At 37.2% G+C, this 23,971-nt stretch overlaps 3 protein-coding genes across 4 annotated transcripts in view; 2 read left to right on the top strand and 1 right to left on the bottom strand.

Moving 5' to 3' along the window:
* Positions 1-1,081, top strand: part of cfap299 (cilia and flagella associated protein 299) — a 59,245-nt gene extending 58,164 nt beyond the window's left edge. For both annotated transcript variants that reach the window (XM_058774685.1, XM_058774686.1), the window contains one exon: positions 589-1,081. In XM_058774685.1, coding sequence (XP_058630668.1) covers positions 589-711 — 123 coding nt within the window. In that variant the 3' untranslated portion in view covers positions 712-1,081. The remainder of the gene's footprint in view (positions 1-588) is intronic.
* Positions 1,082-3,605: 2,524 nt separating this feature from the next.
* Positions 3,606-9,498, top strand: bmp3 (bone morphogenetic protein 3). Its single transcript, XM_058774684.1, has 3 exons — positions 3,606-4,310; positions 5,469-6,367; positions 7,583-9,498. The coding sequence occupies exons 1-3, from the start codon at positions 4,043-4,045 to the stop codon at positions 7,772-7,774; spliced, it is 1,359 nt and encodes a 452-aa protein (XP_058630667.1). The 5' UTR covers positions 3,606-4,042; the 3' UTR covers positions 7,775-9,498.
* Positions 9,499-9,603: 105 nt separating this feature from the next.
* Positions 9,604-22,538, bottom strand: prkg2 (protein kinase cGMP-dependent 2). The gene is given in 20 exon segments (XM_058774679.1): positions 9,604-10,639; positions 11,136-11,202; positions 11,546-11,608; positions 11,725-11,847; positions 11,977-12,140; positions 12,220-12,361; positions 12,435-12,524; positions 12,757-12,893; positions 13,013-13,140; positions 13,143-13,165; positions 13,893-13,991; positions 14,072-14,140; positions 14,379-14,473; positions 15,342-15,419; positions 16,576-16,639; positions 17,285-17,390; positions 17,979-18,092; positions 18,307-18,473; positions 19,610-20,106; positions 22,442-22,538. Coding segments are annotated over 19 exon segments (2,307 nt in total). The 5' UTR covers positions 20,092-20,106; positions 22,442-22,538; the 3' UTR covers positions 9,604-10,543.
* Positions 22,539-23,971: the final 1,433 nt, after the last annotated feature.

Raw genomic sequence — 23,971 nt, 5'->3', positions numbered from 1 at the left:
TTGCTCTAAACAAAATGTGCATGTTGGCCCTGACAAAATGTACAGTAAATACATAGGATGAATGTAAACCTAAATCTTCTGACAGTTACCCTTTAATAACAGATCCCAGCTGGCTTAAGTTCTTATTTATTCTTGGTGGAGGCACCCTATGGAGTCCATATTTTAAAGTCACACCCAGACTGATGTTTAAACATCAAATCACATTTATACTGCAAGACATGTATTTTTCCTTTCCTTTAGTAATATAAATAGAAATTTAAATTGTATTCAAAATCGAAATTTAACTACATTATTGAATATATTCATTGATTACAATTAAATAAGTAACACAATGTCTGTATAAGATCAGTAGAGTTGACAATGTGCAGTAAATAATGTTTGTCTCCTCTAAGTAGAACTTGTATGGAACAGATTTAGACTTTAGCAAAGTAGTTTTCATCCATTATGGGGGAAAAAACAGTTATGAAGTACTTTCTATTGCAATAAATTTGATCTGACATACCAAAAACTATCCAATAAATAAAACTGTTCACATTTTTAAACACTTCAATCAGCTTAATCCTAATTATTATTTTTCTAACCCAACAGGCAACACCTGGCGATAGCTCCATCCGAACTCCTGTCCAATGTGACCTATATGTGCATGTTGTCATTTATGACCACGTCACCAGAAAACCCGCAACCAGTTCCTGTGCACCACTCTCCAATTAAATGTATTAAAAAGCACTTGGAGCCTCTAATTTCATCTACACTAAAGCAGTTTTAATCTTATATATTTCTGACTTCATATTGTGCACAACATCTGGATGCGTAGAATGGCATAGCTGTGCATTTTGATCTTTAAGGCCAGTAGTCATTTAACAGTGTCTGAATAAAAAATACTGATCTCTTTTGTCTTGTTATTTTTATTATTCACTGTGGCCATTTTAAAATATTTATCGTCTACAATCACACATTTGAGGCACTTAGTGACATGACTCAGAAATTGTGTGATGATGCAGTCACTTACTTGGAAACCTGAGCTTTGTATTGTACTCTTATCTAAAACAACTCCTCTGTTTGTCTGAACAAATCAAAAATAAAGCCCTTTAGAAACTTGGCTGTTCTTTCATGTCCCCGCATGAGTGCTTGTAGCTTCATTTTGTCTAAAAGCTGCCAAACACTCCATGAAATGGACAACAACACCCATTCCACATGATTTCAGATCATGAGATACTGCAGGGAGTTCCGGAATTAGATATCCATCAGTCAATAATTTTGTCTTTGCGAGTTTACAAAAAAAGAGTCAGCAAGATATCGCTATGGTGGTGGCTCGTGGTATTTGCTGGTGCCATCGTGGGACTTGAATGGTTCCAGTTTACTCTAGTTTTTGGCCAAATTCTGGATAAAAGGCTAATTAACAGATAGAAACATCACACAAAAGTTAAGCAAATGGTAAGGACAGCTTTAATCCACGCTAGACTGCATATGCAAACAGACTGTCAATGAAACAAACAGTAACTGAATCCATACAAATTTACTGCTTAGATTTCTTGGTTTGTTTTTTGTGTTAGTAATACATTACCATTCAAAAGTTTGGGGCCAGTAAGATTTTTTTTTTAAGTTTTTGAAAAAAGTCTCTAATGCTGTCCAATTTATTTAAACAAAATACAGTAAAAAACAGTAACACTGTGAAATATTACATTTTAAAATATATTTTATAATGTGATTTATTCCTGTGATGGCAAAGCTAAATTTTCAGAGGCCATTACTCCAATCTTTAATGTCACGTGATCTTTCAGAACTCATTCTAATATAGTGATTCGCTGCTCTGGTATTATTTTCACAGTTGACAGTGTTTTGTTTTGTTTTATGAAAAAAGTAAAAAACAACAGAACTTATTTGAATAGAAATTTTTTGTAACATTCTGTCTTTACTGTGACTTTCAATTTAGTGCACTCTTACTTAAAAGAAAGAGAAAAAAAACCTTACTGACCTTAAACCTTAGTATATTAGTGTAGCTATATATTTCTAATAATATATTGTTAGTGTCTTTATTAATAACTAATTAATTTTGCTGTGTGGGGAGTTTTTTTTTTTAAATAAATAAAATAATGATACAGGATTATAGGATTATACTAATAACACACTCAGTCTCCCAAATACCTGTAAAACAAAATATTAGATCACAATCAATCTGCAGGAAGAAAAAGTGTATATAGCTACACAAAGTTTCTGTTTAATCACCAGGATGAAGGCTCAAGAAGTGGGTGGTGATTCACCCACATTCATAACTGTTTAACTTAACAGGCCACAGTCCTCATTCATGTGGTGGAGTGGCAGTGTGATGAAACTGCCCACTCCAGTCCCTCACAACGGCACAGCTCATTCAAACACCTACAAATCAACATAGCAGATGTGCTTGTGAAAATCTGGGTTCTTATCCTAAAGTGGACGTCGAGAGTTTGGTGGGAAATAAAACATGATAAATATAGGTTACTGAGGCAGGCCACATATTTTCTCACTACAGCAATTGCACCTCGGGTACAGATCTGACAAAACCATGTCTTGAAAATATGTCCACTGGCATCAGATGTCTGGGGTGGGAGTCAATCGCTTCCTCCTCAATGATCCTGAAAGCGAGACCGTGACAGAGGATATTGAAGCCGTGCACTAGTGTGCGGAGGGGACGCGGTGCAGCATCCGGATCAGACTCCGCTGTGCAGGATGTGTCTGCTCATCGCCATTGAGCTCAACTAAATGGGACAGAGAGCCTTTAATGCTCCCCATAAGCCTTGTCATTCAGCGCGACAGCCCAGACACACAGCTTTGCTGAGAGACGTTTCACGGATCTCTCTATCGAGCATTACAACACAGATCCACATGACTCATAAAGAGACAGCTGAGAGCGTGCATAGTGTACGACGAAGACGTAAACGTTTGTTTTGATGCCCTAAACGTGCCCTAAGACGTTTCCACGTCTATTTTCAGTTTGGTATAGGCCTAGCCTATCGCAAAAAATAGTTAGCCTACTTCTCTATTATTTTTCTTTTTGTTCCGTAAATTTCCTCACGCATTCTTTGTAAAGAAGAGTTCCCAGCTATCTGCAAATATTAAACGAATCGAATCTTTTCAGTAAATCACTTCATAAGGTTCACAAAAAATGTCTAAACGATTCGTTCTTGAATCGGACTGAATGAATAAGAACGGTTCCCTAACCGAGTCGGTCAAAGTGGATCTTTCGAACAAGTCCGACTCTCAGTTGACAACCGAATCATTGAACCGAGAACCTTGTATTGACCAAATGGTACGACTGCTTCATTATCTAAATATCAAAATTAAAAGATTCTGTAGCCTACAGAAGTTTAGAATTGATTGTATGACAGTTTTATTAATAGGCATTTGAAACAACACACAAACTATTTTAACCAAGTGATGTGAATGAACTTTAGTAGGGTTTAGTGTAAATGCAAATTGCATGTAGTTTCCAAGTGGAAAAGCTTCAACAATGTGAGCAATGCTTACAATAAAGGGATGTTAAGAGAACGCGTGATGACGTAACAGCACAGTCTGTTTAGTGAACCGGTTCTTTGAAACGAACCGTTCAAAAGAACCGATTCGCGGAAATCAATCGGACTTCCCAACACTGTTTCACTGCTCCCATAAGCCCTATATATTACTAGCGCAACAAGCTTTACCTTCAATGAACGCAGGGAAGAGGCGCGATTGGCTGAGAACACCAACGCTCAGACACAAAACCGAGGACCAAGCCTGACCATCAGGACTACAGCAGATCAAACTCACACGGACATCCTCGCACATTTTGCACAGGGACTGTGATATCTGCTGCAGGAACGTCGATCTTTGGAAACTTGCATTTGGACTATTTTGAGTACACCAAAGTGACATCTTGTTTAAATTTCCCCCTTCTTTTTCTCGCTGTCTTTGCCTTATTTTGGGGGTTCATGTGATGCTCTGCCTCTCAAGTGACAAGAGTTTGGAAACGCATTCAGCACTGATATATTACACCTAGATCAGCTACAACAGTCCTGTACAGTCCAGCATGGATCGCTGTCAACGACTGTTTGTCCTGCTGTTGGGATGGGGTTATCTGTGCTGTGGATACTGTGCTGTGCTTAAACCACCCTTCATGGGTTTCTCAAAAGACGTGCAATTTGGACAAAAAGTGGAGGCGCAAGATAAGCAACATGCAAAGAAAAGCGAGCAGGACACCCTGTCAGAACACATGCAGATGCTCTACGCCAAATACACCAGAGCGGGATTCCCTCTCAAAGATGGGAACACTGTCCGCAGCTTCAAAGGGCATTTGGGTAGGTGTAAAATTCATTTCATAGTAAATGACTAAATGAAGTAACGGAGTCGTTAATACCACCTCACTTTTTCTCTTAGCCTACTTTAGATAAAGTGTTGGTGTGTTTGTTCATTTTGAGCTTGATCTCTTAAAGGGAAAGTTCACCAAAAAAAAAGAAAAAAAGATAATCTCTCATCATTTATTCACCTTATTGATTTGATCAAAACGGACTTTTTCCCATCAAACGCCAAAAAATGCGTTATGCGTGACAGCATGTTTACATTCACATTAAAATGCATCTTTTTCCATATATGAAAATGACTGAGGCTGTCAGTCCATAACTTTTCCTGTAGCCTATATATAAATAATAACAGCTTTTTGCAGTTGGTGTAATTACACCTGTTGATTTTGATTCGCGTGAGACAGCAGCTAGAGGGGACTAGCTCATCCTATAGCGTTTCATAAATCTTTTTAGATGTTTTAAGGCTTTAAAACGGATGTTATTAGATGTAGATAAATGTAATGAGCCAACTCTACATCGGAGGTGTTGCTCGTTGATTGTAAAATTATTGTAAAACGAGTCTTCATGTTTTGCAAGTGGATTCAACGATTTCGATACTGCTCTGTTTTTTTTTTTTTTTTTAAATAAAATGTACTTATAATATACTTTATATACATTACTTTTAAAACTTTTCGCTCGTGCTGAGAAGTGCGCTCGTATCTGATGGTCAGATGGTCAGAACCAATCAAGCGGCTTTCCACACCACAAACACGGAATAAATCTTTTTCGTGCACATTTACGGATCACTATGATGGTGAAGGATTATTAATGACATTATGTCGAGTGCAACTTGTTCGTACATAGTTAGAAAAAATCTACCCAAAAGCGCAACACGCGAATTTCCACATTTATGAGAGACTGAGGAAAAACAAGCCCACAGTTTCTTGTGACTAGTGACTACTGGACATGGCAGCACAGTTCTGCACTCATACCGCCCCCTAGTGTTCAGTTCTGGTCTCATTACGCTTGTCACTCATCTTTATTAAAACTCAGCGGTCATGTATCAATGACAAATCCGTAGACAAAGTTTGTCTTCTGAAATATGAGTTTCAGATGAAGAGTGATAGTAATACAATGCTTTTTTTTTATTATTGTTTGCTTGTTTTTTATTATTAGGGACCATCAATAATAAGCAGTTACAGATCTTCAACCTCACTTCCCTCACCAAGTCTGAGGACGTTCTCTCAGCAACGCTGCACTACTACATTGGCGACCTGCAGAACAGCAGCCACAGATGCACAAGGCACAAGAGCTGCGCTCACCATAACCTCAGGAGACGAGGTCATATTCACCTTGATGTCTGGAGCTTCAGCTTTGTGGATAACACCACCAGAACAGTCGGCCATTTCTCCATTAACATCTCCACAATGTACCGGGACTTCATATCATGGCAGTGGAAAGACATTACTCGTGTAGTCAACCAAGCCAAGCAACACGACCAGCTTCTCATAGGCATTAACATTGACTCAAAAGGACATCATCCTTGGAAGAAACTCTTGTCAGATAGGTCTCCTTACATTCTGGTCTACGCAAATGACTCGGCTATATCAGAGCCTGAGAGTGTCGTGTCCACCCTGCAGAGACACAAAAGCAGACTGGTGCCTAATCTTCACATGCTCGAAATACATAATCGCAGTGCCTCCTCACAACATCGGACCAAGCGGTCCGCCAACATCCTGCTGCCGCTACAGAACAATGAGCTTCCAGGTCCAGAGTACCCTTATGAGATACCTACATGGGATGAGACCAGCCCTTATGATCCAGTGGAGAGTAAACCAGTCAAGCGCCCTCGCAAGAAGCCTCGCAAGAATCCACGGCTCAAGAACCCTCTCCTGCAGTTTGATGAGCAGACCATTAAGAAAGCACGTAAGAAGCAGTGGAACGAGCCGAAGAACTGTGCTCGCAGATATTTAAAGGTTGACTTTGCAGATATCGGCTGGAGCGAGTGGATTATCTCCCCCAAATCTTTTGATGCGTACTACTGCTCGGGGTCATGTCAGTTCCCCATGCCAAAGGTACGTCGTTTATTCATGGTTCCACACATTTTTGCGGAAAGTTAGCTGGACTGTTTTATTTTTAATGTGTCAAAATGAGTTTTTAAAAGACGCACCCGTTTAGTTGACTAGCGCAACTCTTATTTGTTGTGATACAATCTACTTGAGAAGTGAATAAGCAAAGCAGCTGGGAAAAGGACAGAGACAAACATGAAGAGAAGTGATTTATAAGCACCACCTAGTGGCAGTCAGGAGAACAGCTGTAAATCACTCAGCTCAACACAGTTCATTAAGCTTCCATTATCACACCATTTGTCATTCTTCTTCATAAAACCTGCCCATTGCTACTTTGAGATGTTGCTACCAATGGTTTTAAAGAAACATGAAGTCTAATTTACTTCAGTAATGCGGCAGTTTACTGAACTTTATGTTTATGTAGTTAAGTTGATTATACAAAACCAAGATTCTTTTGTTTCATATTCTAAAATGTATGTGGCTAAAGAAAAGATAAGAAATTTGATCTTTTTTTAGCAAATTAGGGATGCACAATGTATCAGTACCATATCAGATAAATTAGATATTAAAGTTTGAATTATCAGTGTCAGTGGATGTTTAATAGTGCATGCCCATTTTTTTCTGATTAACATTGCCTAACCGTCACTTAAAGTTAATATTTAAAAACCCTAATAATATAATACGACTGTTAAATGTCATCTTTAGCAAATCTCAAAACAATTATCCATTTATCATAATGAACATTATAATTGCTAAATTCACTTTTAGCTTTTTTGTTTGTTTGTTTTTTTAATATACAGTTTATTTATCTTATTTTTCATTTTCATTCATTTTATTTAAAAATGTATTTATAGTTTTAGTGAGTTTAGTACTTATTTTCAGTTAGTTGCAAAAGCACCAACATTTCTCATTTTCATTAAGTTTTAAGATTGTGTTTTTCTGCTATTTGCATTTTATTTTATTTAATCTTTATTACATTTACCTATTTTTTAACAGGCTTGCTTTGCTCTTCAAATGATTCTGAGCAAGTTTCTTTTCACAGACATTGGAGGATGGCTGGAATTGCATGAATCCATAATGTTTTACTTCTTTTTCACCCTTTGGTCCTGTAGGGACACCCAGTGCTTTTGACCGGTTTATCCAAAAACCAACTGTGCTGTCTTAAACCCAGTAATAGGTTCTGAAAAATGTCTAACCTTTTGCACTTTTGACCTCCTCCAGTCTTTGAAACCTTCAAACCACGCCACCATTCAGAGCATAGTGCGGGCGGTGGGGGTGGTCCCAGGCATCCCAGAGCCCTGCTGTGTACCGGAGAAGATGTCTTCCCTCAGCATCCTCTTCTTTGATGAAGACAAGAACGTGGTCCTCAAGGTCTACCCCAATATGACAGTGGACTCCTGTGCCTGTCGGTAAACGCTTTGGTCTCTTTCACCAGCCTCCCTCCCTTAAACTGATTCCCAATTTTTGCACTGGAAGAAAGACTGAAGATTCATAACCCTTGAAGAACTATCTCCAGCTTTAAGGATTGTGAAGAGCAAAGTGCTTTTCCAGAAGGAATTCATTACTGTTAGCAGGAGGCTTCATGCATCACTAGAGATATGAGCATATGAAGAGACTGTCTTGTCTGCGTTTGACCAGGAAGTTCTCATGTTTCTATAACCTCAGCAGTTAAGCATACAGGGGACAAACATTTGCTGTCATCCATCATGTTTCTGTACAGTTTGTATAATCTGTCATTATTATAGTTATATTTTTGCTACAGAGGCATTGATTGACTCTCATTGTTCATATTCTATGGCTGCTATACCGAGGTAGACTTTACTCCAGAGCCCAAATGTGCTGAAAAGAGGACTTTTGGAAAAAAGAAAAGAAATCTCTTATGTTGTCAAAAAAAAAAAAAAAAGATTTATATTAAAATGATTACTTATATAAGTTACATATTCAGTTTTCCACATTAAGCTTAAAACAGTGTTTAATTTCTGGGTGATTCTTTATTGAATGTCTTTACTCTTCAGAAAATATATATATTTATTTTCTCCAAAAATGTTTATTGTTACGAGCTTACATGTAATAGTGTTGCATCCCATTTTGTAAACATAATTTTGTTTAGTCAGGCTTTTTTTTACTTGCAATTGTAAATATGTTCAATCATGTTTCCATCTGACCTACTAATACAAGTTGAATCCTCACATTTAGCCAAATTCATAATGTATATGCACGCATTCTGTTTCGGTTTTGCTCACATGAAAAACTTTTCTGCTGTTCCTCTGAAAACTGCAAATAGATTTCAAAATGAGAAATGTTTCAGATGATACGTTCAGGAAGATGGTTAAGAAAATTGTATGTAGATTATATTAAGCCTTTGTCTCTTTAACATAACAACGCCTATATAAAGTGCCTTACCACATTAAAAAGATTCATCATACGTAAAAAATATTCTACTAGAATATTTATATTTCACAAAGATGAGTGTAACTTATGTAATGTTTTATTTTGGCAGAATATTTTTAGTCTACCGGTTTATTTGGATAAAATGTGATCATTTGTTCCAATAATGACATCTGTATGCATTTTGTTCTGTTTTTACTTTGAAATTAGCATAGAACTAAAGCAATGACGTATCATAAGCTGCATGTTCATAAACAGCTTGCATTCAAGTTGGAGTTTTTTGTTGATGTAAATTCAACCTACAGACAACAGAGAAATGTACACATATATGTAAAAGTGGGCTATTATCTTAATATATAACACATACGTCAAGAAACACTATGTAAAGCACTCCTTTAGCATTTGTGTAATATATTTTTTGGAAGGCTTCCACCACACTGTGCGTTTTGTAAATGTTATGATGTAGGTGAAAGGATGTGCTTTGTATTATAAGCTTCATAAGAAATTATATTTGTATATGGAAATGACCTTTAAAAGCATTTATTTATTTTCTGTATGATGCCTTCTGTATCTTAATTTTGTGAAGCACAGAGGGGCTTCTTTAAATATTCATTGAGCTTCGCTGCACAAAGGTCAGACAGGGGTGCAAAAGGAAGCAATCACGACTCGAACGAGTGAGAATGCTTATTTTTGTAACACATCTCCTTATAGTTGAAAGAAGAAGACAGACCATTCAAAGAAAACTCAATAAAGTTTTAAGAATTATGTAGCCACGTGTTTATCTGTCATGTATTGAAAGACTCAGCCCTCTGGCCAGCAGAACTTTACTGAAAATTGATTGCATTGTTATGCAATCAAAAATATGTTGAGACTGTTGCATCATGGAACATTATGTAAATGGCTTAATGGGTCAATAAGGTCTGGAAAGTTACCACACAAACATCAAACTCCATTATTTAATAGATATTCTCATTTACAAATCACTAGTGTGCACTGACGCCTGAACTTGAAATGTACTGGGAACAAAATTGTACATTTCAGCTAACATTTATATATACAATTACTGTAAAACAGCTTGTAGAATGACTAAACAAAATCTAAATTCTCACACGTTTTTCCTATTCACAAGGATAAAATAAGCAAGCAACACAAACATATTTGGCTCAGGTGCAGAGGTTACAGTCACCTGAAGTACATGAGCTCTAGGAAAAGTCACTAAAAATGCTACTTTTCACATATCCCTGCTTGAATTGCACAAAGTGAAGTGCCAGGCAGTCACCCGCTGAGGTTAACCTTTGAAACTTCATCATGGCATTCACAGTCACAGGTGGTTATTACCTTCAGGAGCTCAAATACATGACATCAACAGCGCTTCTAAAACAAGGAACATCTCACCTTCCTGCCAAACCACTAACCCTTCTGCACTTCTAAAGGTAAATATTACCAATGGTTTCACACCATCTTCTGTGATGCCCTGGCTACATCATTCTCACAGACTGATCCTGCGCTGACATCTCAGTGGTACAGTTTCGGTCAAATACAGCAATGTTTATCATCACAATGTATGAGTACATCTGAACACGGTGAAACAATTCCCTTCTTATGTCTGTCCTCCTCTGCTGTGCCTCCCACAGCACTAACAGCAACCTCGGGTCAAGGAGTCCATTGTTGCGGCACATACACTGCTTCTGTTGGCTTAATGGTCTGAGGTTCCTTGGAAGAAAGGCTGGCATGTTGGAGAAGAGTTTTGTTTAACTCACACTGTTTGAACACATGGGTGCACTGAGGGGTCAGTTAGAAGTCTGTGTCCCAACCCGACATTTCATCTGGAGGGATTTCTTCTTCAGGAGGATAACTGTCAAAGTAACTGTGGTCAGTGGGTCCCTTGACCTGGAGAAAAAGATAAAATTCTGATACATTACTGTTTAAAAGTGTCAGTTAACTATTTAAAAAAAATAATAATTTTCAGCAAAGATGTATTAAACTGACCAAAAGTGAAAAGTAAGACTTTAAAAAGTATATAAATGCACCAAAAAAAAAAAAAAAACCTTCTATTCATTAAAGGATCCTGAAAAAGTGTTCCAAAAGTTTCCACAGAAACATTAAGCATTACAACTCTGTTCGACAATAATATGTTTTTTGAGCAAATCAGCATATTAGAATGATTTCTGAAGGATCAAGTGACGCTGAAGGCTGTAATGGCTGCTGAAAATTCAGTTTGGCCATCACAAGAATAAATTACATTTTAAAATTATTTTAAATTGTAATAATTTCACAATGTTAAGTAATTGCAGCCTCGGTGAGTGTAAATTATATTTGGTATTATACATGTTATTTTATGACACAATAACATAAACTCTGTCCAGGTAATGTAGGTGTGTTTTACCTCTCTTTTAAGTGGTGATATCAGACTTCTGGATTTCAGACCACTCCAGCTAAATCCTGTGAACCATCTAAACACCAAAAAACAACATCATGAATTAAATCACCAATTTACGTACTGTAGGTGACAATGACACAGATTTCAAAATTAGTGTTTACTGATGCCAAGCTTTCAGAATGTTAAATCCAAGTGTAACGTTTCCTAACATGATTTCCTAAGATGACTTGGTGGAACAATAAATCAAGAGATCTTGGGTTATTTGAGCTGCCATCATTGTGAAAAATCAAGCATACTGTGATTTTTCAAATGCTCTGACTAATATTGTGTTCATAAGTACGAGATGAGTATTTCAAATCACTTTTGAGGACATTCTTTAGTCAAACAGCACCAGAATGTGACTGTTGTACTCTCACCTGTGTTTTTTAATATCAGTTATTCCATTCTTCAAATTCCCCAGTCGCTCTGAAGGGTTTTGTCTTCATGAAAAAAAAAAAGAGGACAGCAAAATCATATTATGATTCATAGCAGTGGGACCTGAACAGGTTCAGTAAACATGTAAAAGACATTAAAAATGATCCATGCGTGATCATACCTGCACAGCTTTCGAATAAGGTCACCGGGCCTCTTGGTGATCTTTTTAGGGAAGTCCATCTTCTCAATTCCTTTCAGAATGAATGTGTATATAATCATCTGATCTGAGCCAGTAAAGGGGGGGCTTCAGGAACAATCAGACCAAATATGTTTCAATACTCAGAACAAGTCTTCCACATGCATATGTATTAAGAAATGTCTTCCACAACACAGGGTTTATGACAAGAACATGGAAACTTAAGATGACGCAAACCTTCCTGTGAGAAGTTCAAAGATCAGGATTCCAAGAGACCAGAAGTCCACACTGAGACCGTGACCTTTATTGAGAATGATCTCAGGTGCAACATACTCTGGAGTCCCACAGAACGTCCAGGTCCTCTGGCCACACTTGAGCTTCTTAGCAAAGCCAAAATCCACCTGAGAAAAGATCCTTGGAATCGATATGGCTGCACTGAGTTTACTGAGTGAGGTTTGCTGACTTAGCAGAGGAGCTTACCAGCTTGACGTATCCATCTGTGTCCAGCATGAGATTCTCAGGCTTCAGATCTCTGTATATGATCCCATTGTTGTGGAGGTAGTCAAAGGCCTCTGTTACGCAGCCCACACAGAACTTGGCAGTGTATTCATCAAAACTGCCTCTGTATTAAAACAGAGGCATGTTTAGCGTATGCATTAAACCACTGGACACTGACCACATGAATTGGAGCTAACCTGTCTCTAAGAAGACTCCAGATCTCTCCACCCAAACATGCCTCCAACAGCATGTACACATACTTGTTGTCTTTGAAAGTGCAGTACATTCTAAGTGAAAAATGTATAGATTAGATCAAAACATTCACTGCCACTGGCTTTTCTCTTTTATTTGGTTACGATCCTTCTCCCTTAATTTGATCATGTGAACACAACAGGGATTCATGGGTGTCTCTTTCAAAGGCAACAGTGACATTTAATTATCACATTATTTTTAAGATGTTCCAGTATTTACTAAAACTCACAAGACTAAACAGGCATTACTAAAACTAGATGAACATACTTCACAATGAAAGGAGAGTTTGTCTCAAGCAAGATCCTCCTCTCGGAGTAAATGTGTTCTTCCTGTCTGTTATCCACGATGTGTCGTTTCTTGATGCATTTCAGAGCAAACGTCACATTCTCATTCTTCACTTTCACCTAGAGCAAAACTGGTGTCATTATTGCTCATATTATTCCCTCACTTTGTGGAAATGGGTTTTGTTGGAATGTTTTAAATGATGAAGAGGAAGTGTGATTATTGTCAACAAGCTTCTAACCAGTTCAACTCTGCCAAAGCCTCCAACTCCCAGCGTGGCAATAACCTGGAGGCAACTGAAGGGTATAGTGGATGCAAAGTTGCTCTCTCTCTCTTTTAGCTCAATCATATCATGTGACACTGGTGTGGTGGAGGAGTGCAGCTTCCTGACCTCCTGAAAGAATATAATTGAATATGTGACCCTGGACCACAAAACCAGTCTTAAGTCGCTGGGGTATATTTGTAGCAATAGCCAAAAATACATTTTATGGGTCAAAATGATCAATTTTTCTTTTATGCCAAAAATCATTAGGACATTAAGTAAAGATCATGTTCCATGAAGATATTTTGTCAATTTCTTACCGTAAATGTATCAAAACTTAATTTTCGATTAGTAATATGCATTGCTAAGAACTTCATTTGGACAACTTTAAAGGCTATTTTCTCAATATTTCGATTTTTTCGCACCCTCAGATTCCAGATTTTCAAATAGTTGTATCTCAGCCAAATATTATCCGATCCTAACAAACCATACATCAAAGCTTATTTATTCAGCTTTCAGGTGATGTATAAATCTCAATTTCGAAAAATTTACACTTAAAGACTGGTTTTGTGGTCCAGGGTCACATATAATTAAATTGTTCTCATTTGAAGTGGACCCCATGAATAAATAGGTGAATTGGGGATTCAAATGCTTGAATCCAAAAACTAAAATCTGCAATTTGTGCATACGTACATGTTGTTAATTATATGAGTTATATTCTTCAATTATGTCAATTGGAGAATGGTGGTAAATCTCAGCCTTTAGTTTAGGCTATACGCACTTGAAAACACTGTTTGACAGCACAATGAAGAGGCAAAAAGTCATGAAGATTAAATTAAAAGAAACAGCTAGTACTTACTTAGCATTTCTCTTCTTATCATCCCGTGCTAAATTCTCCACATAGTTCTGGAGGTATTTTTTAAGCTCATCAAAAGTCCCAACAGTCTGAGTGAAAGTTCTAAGAAAAGACCCTTGTTACTGTCAGCGAGTACAAAAAATCATAAGCAACTCTAAGATGATCTTGAAATGGGAACTTACTCTCGATCAATGACAAGGCATTCCACACCATCCTCATCTGCGATTATATTCGCAGACCTGACATCATCGCTGTGGTTTGAACACATTACGTGCATTAGACATAAACTGAGCTAAAAATGGCTCCTAAAATGACACTTCTGAGGATTTGATTGTAATAATATTCTGTTAAGTCAAATACACGTCGACAAGACAAAGTTTCTCTCTGTTACTGCAGTAATACTGAAAGTCCTCATACACCAAAAGGTTACTGAAACAGGATTAAAGTGGGGAAATGAAAATTGAGCTGGGGATTGAAGAAGGACAGCACCTGATGAGGGCCTTCTCTCCAAAATAATCCCCTTTCCCCAAGGTGTTGATGATCTGAGGCTCTTCACGATCCTGTGTGCTCTGTGTGACTTTAATCTGGGCAACACAGAAAGACAGAGGTTACGTATCAAATCAGATTAAGACAACAACTGTATGCCTTATGATCTGTATTTTGAATTTGGATTTATGGTCCAAATTTGTTTTTAATTATATAGATTTCATGTGTGAAATAGAGTTGGTTCGCTAAATTCTGATTCATTCTCAATCCTGTAAAATGATCCAGAAAACCACGGTGACCCTCTTGACCTTCCTGATAGCCGGTTTTTGGTGGCTGGCACTAATGGCCTAATTGCCAACACGCTCTCGGACATGGTGGCGACGGGCTGACGAGAACCATCATTTCTGGTAATGAAATTCTCTCCCCTGAGTAAGACATCCCCCCCCCCCCATTTTGAGCGACAGCGAGGCAGAAATCAACAGGGGATCCAAGCCTGACTAGCTCATGCTAACCAGTTCCTGTTGCTTCTCAGTGGAGAGTCCTGTCTCTTAACCCCTTCAGTTTCGAATTACTGATTTATCTGAAAGTGTTCGACCTCCCACAGACCCAGATCAGCGTCTGCAGTGAAGGATTAGTGGAGTGGAAAAATGGTGCCTCGAGTGGGTTTAATCACTTTTTGTTTTTTGGTGGTATATAGCATAACCTCTATACTGGGCAGTAATAAATACTTTAGAAATGTACCTGTTGTATTCAGTGGGCTTGATAAAGGGCATTTCACTATATTACTACTAAAAGTTTCTGGGAAGGAGGAAATCAATAATGAACATACTGGAAAGGCACATCAACTTCCATCTTGAATACGTTCGTATTTCATTTCAAGCAACCCCATGGAATGAGAAACAATTCAGTGTTAAGTATAACACACTAATGCAAAAAACAAATTGATGATAATATATTGCAAATTACCTTTCCGTTGGCAATTATGTAAAAGGTGTTTCCTTCTTCTCCCTCCCGGATGATGTAGTCTCCTTTATTATAATACTCCTGATCAGGAAACACAAGACAAAACTCATTTAGCTATTGATTTTACCATCAAGCCAGTGCTGTCATATTCCCGGAGAGATCCCCCCAGGGAGACAACAGGAAGGCCGCCATGTCTGCTTCTACAGTGATATAAGTAGATATGCCTCCTACATTGACTGCTTACGTACTTGTCAAATTTACTAAAATGTGTTTTCACATTAGAAGCAGTTAGAAATTGTATTGTTGACATTAAGGTAACACTTCACTAACCATTAAAACAGCTCAACTTCATTATAATAAATAACAATAACTGGTTCAATGAACTGGTATTCATCCAATTCAGTAGGAGACCAAGAATGTTTTCAAGTGATTTGCAAAAATGGTGGAATTGAATGATTCAAATGACATTGAAACCTGAGTTCCAAACGTAATCATTTAACCATTCCAGAACACTGTCCGTCAGAGACATTCTTTAAGTCCATGTTCTCAAGTGATCTCCATCCCCAACTGTCTTTCTGACAGAGCGCTGCTGTTTCATTAGAGAAGCTCTCTAGGCATGCCACACTCCTCTGAGGGTCTCAAAACATTTGTCTGCTTCTAGCATCCCGTCTGCATTCCATTCCCCACTGTTTAATGATAGAGTTCCACATTATCTGCATGTTTCAGTCCAAAACATCTGGGCCACTATTGGGTTACATTGCTTCCTTACCCCTAGAGAGGGGAATATAATCAACTCCATCGGAGTGATTGAATAACGACATTCTCCCATTCAACCCTAGGGGCTGACAATCGAGAAGAATGTCCTTGATGTTTTTTCAGCATGGAAGAACACGAGGAGGCTTATTTGACATTGAGTTGACAAAGCCCACACTCTTTTAGAAAAACTCACTTTGGCCCCGCATGGTGAAATGGAATAAATCAGTCAAACAAAGTCTACAAACATCTTTAACAAATCACTCGTCCCCTCAATTGGAGTGAACACTTTGCTCAGCCTTAGTCAAATAAGTATGGTAACAATATACTGGGCCAGAGTGAAGAAAGATGGAATATCAACACTGTTTTGTCACTTTGGATAGACATTTGAAAACAAGTATTCACTACAGATGGATATATTGGATCTGAGAGGACTGGTTATTTTTCTTTTTTATTACTATTAATGTTAAAAAGTTTTACTTACCACCTCTAAGCAGTCCACAATCTTAGTTAGTTTGTCCCCAGGTAGACTGGCAAGAAGTGAAACACTAAAAATCAAACAAAATAAAATAAGATAAAAGTTAGGAGAGTTGCAAGAGACAAGCAATGAGGCATCTTTTGATTTTCTAAATATAACTTTTGCCAGTTTTGTCTCATGCATTTAACTCAGCATTAAATTTCAATCCAATGTTCATCTGTCTTAAATACATTGGTTTATTCATTTATTTTTCTATTTTTGACTGTTATATGACTAAACTAATTCAAGCAATTTAAGACTTCCCCTTTGATTCGGAATGAAGGGATGGTTATGGAGAACATTTGTGTTTATTTAATCTTATATAAGATTACATAAGATAATATCTCTCAATCTTTTCTTATTAGAATGTCTTCAAGAGCCCTCAAATTGAATTATTGCATTTTCCTCCTTTCATGTTTGCTATTTAAACTGATAGTTACATAAGCAAGGTCACAGAGGTCACTTCAACCAGACCATGAAGGCCATCAAACCGACCTTCATTATCAGTAGCATGGCTAATGCCACCAAAAAAAAAAAATCCTAGCTTTGTTTGATCTCCACAAAGTTTCATGCAAAAAACATTCTTTAATGTTTTCTGGTCCAGCTAATGCTTGGCTACACATTATGTGGTAGGACACCACAGTAAACAGCGGGAGGGCTGAGCAGTTTGGATTACCTCCTCAGGAAGTTGCGGTATTGCTCGTGTCGAGCCTCGGCAGTCATCCGCATGATGTTGTGAAAGACTTCTCGATCGAGGGCCCATGTCTTCACATTGCTGGCAGCTGCGATCATAACAAAACAGCAGGTAAGGGAAACACAAGAAGCTTCCTCATTCCTCGCTGAGTGGCATCCATTTAAACTTTAGTGGTATAGTAACCAAGAAACAACAGCTGCTTCCAATAGGGCCATTAGGAAGTGATTACATTTTATCGTAGAGGAAGAAAAAGTCTAATAGATTTTGAATATCAACGACTCTTAACGGTCGCATTAAGAATTAGCCACTGAAATATAATGACTTATAATTTAACATTACTGGTAAAAATCATGTTTTACCACACATCTCTGTTTTTTTTAGGAGTGGGAATAAAAGAACAGGCATTTGACATCCAGCCACGCGAACAAACAAACTAAATTACTGACAAACCAATAAGATTAAGGCTACAAGACAAAACAATGTTGTTTTAGTTCTCACTGGTGTTTATTTGATAGCCTGTGGCTACATGAGGCCAATCCATGGTCACAGCGTGAAATAAACCCACAGAGCTGCCATACAGGGACAATCTGAATTCTCGGTTAACCAATTATATAACATATTTGTCAGAAACAGCTCATTGAGAGAAATAGAATGGAGCACAAAGGAAATACTTCACCTTTGACTGAGGCAGTCCTGGTGCAATTGTACAAGATGGCTAATTCACCAAATGTGGTCCAGACTGCTATCGATGTGAGCAGTTTGTTGTGCTGATAGACATCTAGTTTGCCATCTGTAAGAGAAAACTGTACTTAAACAAATTCTTTCTTGCATTCCGAGTGAATTTGCACCTTAATTGACTTTGGTTTGTCCTATTCATAAAGAGAAAACAGTTGTGATTCATACTAAATGGTGGTAGCTAATGACTATAACTGTCTTAAAAGGGTTCCTCATATTATCTTAATATTAATACTTAGCCAGTGTGATTATGATGGAATAGTTTGTACCTGCAAGCACAAACAAGTGGTTTCCCAGCTCTCCTTGTTTAATGACGTATTCTCCCTGATGGTACGTCCTCTCATACATGCATTCCACCATGTCTTTCACCTGTTGCACTTCAAGTCTTCTCAGATACTGGTTCTTATTCAAAGCATCTGTGAGGAGCTTCTTTACGCTGTTAAAAACACATTTGTTAGAAGATAAACAAAGTAAAAGGAAATGTACAAAAGAATACTGTTTTGCTGGAAACTGTGATAGCGGTAATGTTGTTATTCTCGTTATTCATATGTGACCCTGGACCACAAAACCAGTCTTAAGTCGCTGGGGTATATTTGTAGCAATAGCCAAAAATACATTGTATGGGTCAAAATTATGCATTTTTATTTTATTCCAAAAATCATTAGGATATTAAGTAAAGATCATGTTCCATGAAGATATTTTGTAAATTTCTTACCATAAATATATAAAAACTTCATTTTAGATTAGTAATATGCATTGCTAAGAACTTCATTTGGACAACTTTAAAGGCGATTTTCTCAATATTTAGATTTTTTTTGCACCCTCAGATTCCAAATTGTCAAATATTGTCAGATCCTAACAAACAAGAGAGATTAATTGAACAGTTCACGCTATGAAGCGCACCAGTTGTTTCATTTTCAGTGTCAGAATAGAGACAAGATAATGAATCTCTGCATGGTGTTTTGCAGGCAGATTAGACCAATTTAAGCCTCCTGACATAATGAGCATCTACGCACATGGTCTCCCATAAGCTTAGCATATGAAAAACACAGACTAATTACCAACATAAAAAAAATGGCACATCTATTTTAGCTCTTTGAGGATGCTTGATACAATAATGAATATTCCTGTTCAAATACACACACGTACAGTATATAGCACATACACATTACATGACCTTCTAAGGTAACTTGAAGCCTACATAAACATAAAGCACATTTACTCATGATTTTAGCCAATAGTTAATCAATCCCTAATTCACACAAATCTGCCAGCTAGGCCAGAAACACATTTAATTCAACCGATTCTTTTAAAAACAATGAATGCAACAAATTCTGGCCGAGCAAAATACAAAACAACCTGCAATGCTGTATCTAAAAAGTTATTCAGTATTAATGCATCACATATTGCAGACATTAATCTAATATAATATCATATCACAGCTATCTTCTGTTCCTTCTCCTTTTTCTTAAATATACACAACCCAACAACTACCATGACCACAACTGTCAATCAAACTTAGTAAGGAATTGCCTTTATGATCAAAAGCAGAACATGACTCAGTTCTCTCACCTTTGTTCTTTCCAGACTCGTGCACTCTCAAAGTAGAACTTTGGTATACCACTGGAATCATACGTTCTAGATGAAGGTTCTGCAGAAACTCCAGCTTTTGCTCCTTTCCTTCTGTTGAGGGTATCTCTGAACAGGCCAGTGAGACAATGACTGACCTTTTCTTTGATAGGTGATGGCAGAAGACATAACTCCCCTTGATTCTTCAGTGCATCCTGGAGCTTGTTGAGCTGTAGACACTTGTTCCTCAAAGTGTCAGAGATCTCGGAGATGGTCTGTCTCTGCTGGGCCAGCTGCTCCTCTAAATGTTTGATCTGAAGCTCTTTGGCATTCATGTCTTCATCCTTCCTCTTTAGTTGATTCTCCAATTCTTCCACTCTAACTCTGAGAACTTGAGAAACCGAGCTTGATTCTCCATTGTTTTTGGATTTGGCAGAGCCGCTGACCTGCTTAAGAGGGTTCAGCTTCATCGATCCATTTCCCATTTTGGCACTTTTATTCTACAATAAAAGATGATCGAGTTCAATTTGCTGTGGTATGACATCAAACAATATCATTAAAATGATTATAGTCTAACATGATTAACAATGATCAAATATTTAATATTTAAGTCTTAACCTTTATTTTTCTTTTGATGCCAATTTAATGGCTTGAAAAATGTATTTGACATTGACGTACCAGGCTGATACTTTTCCAAATCTTATAAGTGATTATAAACAAAATTACAACTTACTTATTATTGCTTAACTTACTTATATTACTTATGCCCTATACATAAAACAACAGGTCTATATCAGTGCAATAAAATACAATCATTTCTGTCAGGACCACTATCGTCAATGATGATTGACAATTAGCATACAGTTTGGATTGGCGGTATGGTTCTGTTCTGGGCAAGAACCTAGCATGGATGAGAGCAGGGAGAGTAGCAATAACCCCCAGGGTAAACAGAACAGAACCAACAACATGTATTGCAGATATCGTTAAAGTTCAGTAATTTTTGTACATTTTAGAATTAGTCTGATTCAAAGGAGAATCAGAAGGCTGAATCCTGACTGACAGAGGAGGAGTTGGGGATGGAGGAGGCTAATTAGCTATTGAGCAATGCGAAAACTGCTGATAATACTGAAGGACCTTATATATGGATGCTTAGATAGGTGTCGTCTTCCAATAGGTAGATGGGGATCAGCTGAGAGTCAGCTGATGCGAGCTTGACTAACATGACCTGCCAGAACTAACGCTACGCTTGATTTTTGAAAAGTGATCTACTTTAGTAATAGATTCAGTAATATTTGCCTTCTGCATTTTCATTAGGTCAAGTGAATTTAGTAAAACATTTGAGTTCTTTTTCATTTTTTATTTACAACCCGAATTCCGGAAATGTTGGAACTCCCTAAGACATCCCTTTTTATAGCTAATCATGTTACAGACCTGATGTCAATTAACTTAATTAGTTGCTAGATGTTCTCCCAGCTGAATCTTTTCAAAATTTCTTGCTTTTTCAGCCCTTTGTTGCCTCTTCAACTTTTTTGAGACCTGAAACAGGCATCAAATTTGAAATGAGCTCATTTAGTGGATAGAAGTGTAAAATTGGGAATAAAATATTGGCTCATGTGATTTGAAATTCTTTTAGTTTTCATTTTATTCAAATTTTAAAAATGTCCCAAAATTTCCAGAATTTGGGTTGTATTCATTTTTACCCATACGTCCAGAAGGTCACAAGGACAACCAGAGCTTGAGGATTAAATATGTGTGTGATTTCACATGGCGTGTTAATTTTAATATTGAACCTATTGCCCTTTAGTCCCTGTCTCAGCACAGATTTCTTGATAAATAATATTTTTCTGGGTGTGTGCTGATCTTTTGTTGTCAGATTTGATGCTGGCATTTGTCCCCTACAGAACACAACTTTGATGGTAAAGGTTAGGGGATCCACCCAAGCCTTTCATCTACCTGTCATGTATCTCATTATGAGGGGCTTAGACAGTGGCACAAGACACAGTATGATCGTCCATATTTTCATATCTCAGATAAAAAGAGAGAGAAAAAGAGCGTGCGTTTTACCAGAGATCTGTTGGCTCCAGTGATTTAGACCTAATCAATAATTTAGAGGCACAGTAATACCGGATGGCACCAGCACCCCGTGAGTGTGCAGTATGCTCTTTCCTGGACTATCTGGTGATGTCATTCTTTGCTGCCCTTCATTGACGGAAAAATGAAATAAGATGTTTCGTAATTCACTCTGGGTTACAAATGCACAATGGACACTGGTCACTCCCACCACAGAGAAAAATGTTTGAGCACAATCACAGTATTTACAGTAAAAGAGCTTTGAGCAAACCTCATACACATCCCTACATCTCCATACAGAAACTTTGTTAAACACAGTATGCAACTCAATAAGACTGTTATTTTGTTTGCATCTAATCTGGATGTTGAATTCACAGGATATTTGATTATCTTTATGTACTTACATCCATGAGAAATTTGTGTTATTTAATTTAGACAGGATGTTTACAGCAGGAAATACATATTCAAGGTAATTCACTTGCTATAAGCAAAACATAAAAAAGACATAGAATTACAAATAAATTTAGCCTATAAATCAATACATTTATAAAGTTTTTTTTTTTTTTTTCTAACAATGCATGAATGACAAAAACTTCAATGATTTAAAAATCGTACTTGAAATGGTACTGAACTACAGTTTATAAGCCTGCGCTCTTGCATAAGACGTACAGACGTTACACCTGTTCCTCAGTTTTATCTTTTAACGAAACCGCCACTGAGAGGCATAAAGTTTCTGAATGGTTTTAAACGACATGAAAAACCTACCGTTTTCGTGTACAGGAACTCTTCTTCGACGGCTGAAAGACAGTGTTGTGTGTTTGAGGCAGCAGCCCCAGTCAGTCAGCGGCACCGTTCACACGCCCCACACACACGCGCGCGCGCGCACACACACACATATATACTGGCAGCATATGTCATTTCTCCACAATAACTACTCTCGGTCCCTTTAGCAGTCTTCATGACAGCAGGATATTTTATTGACCTCTCTCTCTCTCTCTCTCTGTTTCTCTCTCATTTTTGTTATCACTTAATTATTAATTTATTTGTTGATGTTTTCTCCTGCTGAGATGTTGTTGTTTTAAATGTCACTTTTTAAATTTGTAGTTTATTCATTACAAGAGCTGTTTTAAAAAAATAAATAAATAAAGCAATTCTATTTACTATATAGGCCTAGGGGCTGTTTCATAAAACCAAATACGCCAGGCTTATTTCCGTTAGTCTGACTTATTGTCAGTTGATTTGGTTCAAATTAAGTCAGACTAACTGAAGTAAGCCTGGCGTATTTGGTAAACTTGTTTTATTAAACAGGCCCCTGTACTGAAGTACAAACTAATCCTGAAACTGTTTAGAACAGACTAGACTCTATTCCATCATTGGAGTTTACGGAACGTTTCTATGTACATTCGTGTATGAACTCGAGAGAGTTCACAGTGCTGGCCTATTACAGCAATCCCGGAGTCAGATCAATTGATTTAACTGCATTTGCGTGAATCAGCTATAGTGACTTACATCAGAGTGGCTGAAGCCTCTGGCAATTGAAATGACTAATATATCGTTCAAAGCTGTCATTAATATGAACTGTGCGTCACATATTTTCAGCAAATATTACTGAAATTATTAACTTAAAAAATAAATTCAATTGAGTTTTTGTTTTATATATTCCTATATTTTATACATGTAAACACATATAGACGTTAAATAATACATAGCCACTTCTAACATGTCTTATTCACTCTACAACTGATACTTTTAATCGTATTTGGACACCATTTCTGGACAGCATAAATGCCTCTGTTTGTGATACTCTTAGGTTTGGAACGACATAGTGTCTCCAGATGTATTTATTTGTCTTCTGTTTCCTCCCTGGAGCCTGTTTCATAAAACAAGTTTACCATATAAGCCAGGTTTATTTCAGTTAGTCTGACTTATTGTCAGTTGATTTGGTTCAAAATAAGTCAGACTAACTGAAATAAGCCTAGTTTATTTGGTAAACTTGTTTTATGGAACAGGCCCCTGTTCTCTGTTGGTCCTGCTGCACTTTTTTTTTTGCAGTACAATGCTTTGTTGTTTTCATTTCATGTATACTTTTTTTGTGTATCGTTGTTGTGTGTTTTTTGTGCAATTTGTGCAATTCTTTTGTTTTGTGTTTGTTAAAATAAAAGTAAAATAATAATAATAATAACAATACATAGCATATTACAAATAGATATTTCTATCACAAAATTATATTACAAAAATCTACACATATCTACAGTGAGGAAAATAAGTATTTGAACACCCTGCTATTTTGCAAGT

This window comes from Onychostoma macrolepis, chromosome 05, assembly GCF_012432095.1.
Source record: "Onychostoma macrolepis isolate SWU-2019 chromosome 05, ASM1243209v1, whole genome shotgun sequence".
NCBI classification, from domain to species: domain Eukaryota; kingdom Metazoa; phylum Chordata; class Actinopteri; order Cypriniformes; family Cyprinidae; genus Onychostoma; species Onychostoma macrolepis.
Note: the sequence above shows the minus strand (reverse complement) of the source record. Positions and strands in the feature narration are given on the sequence as shown.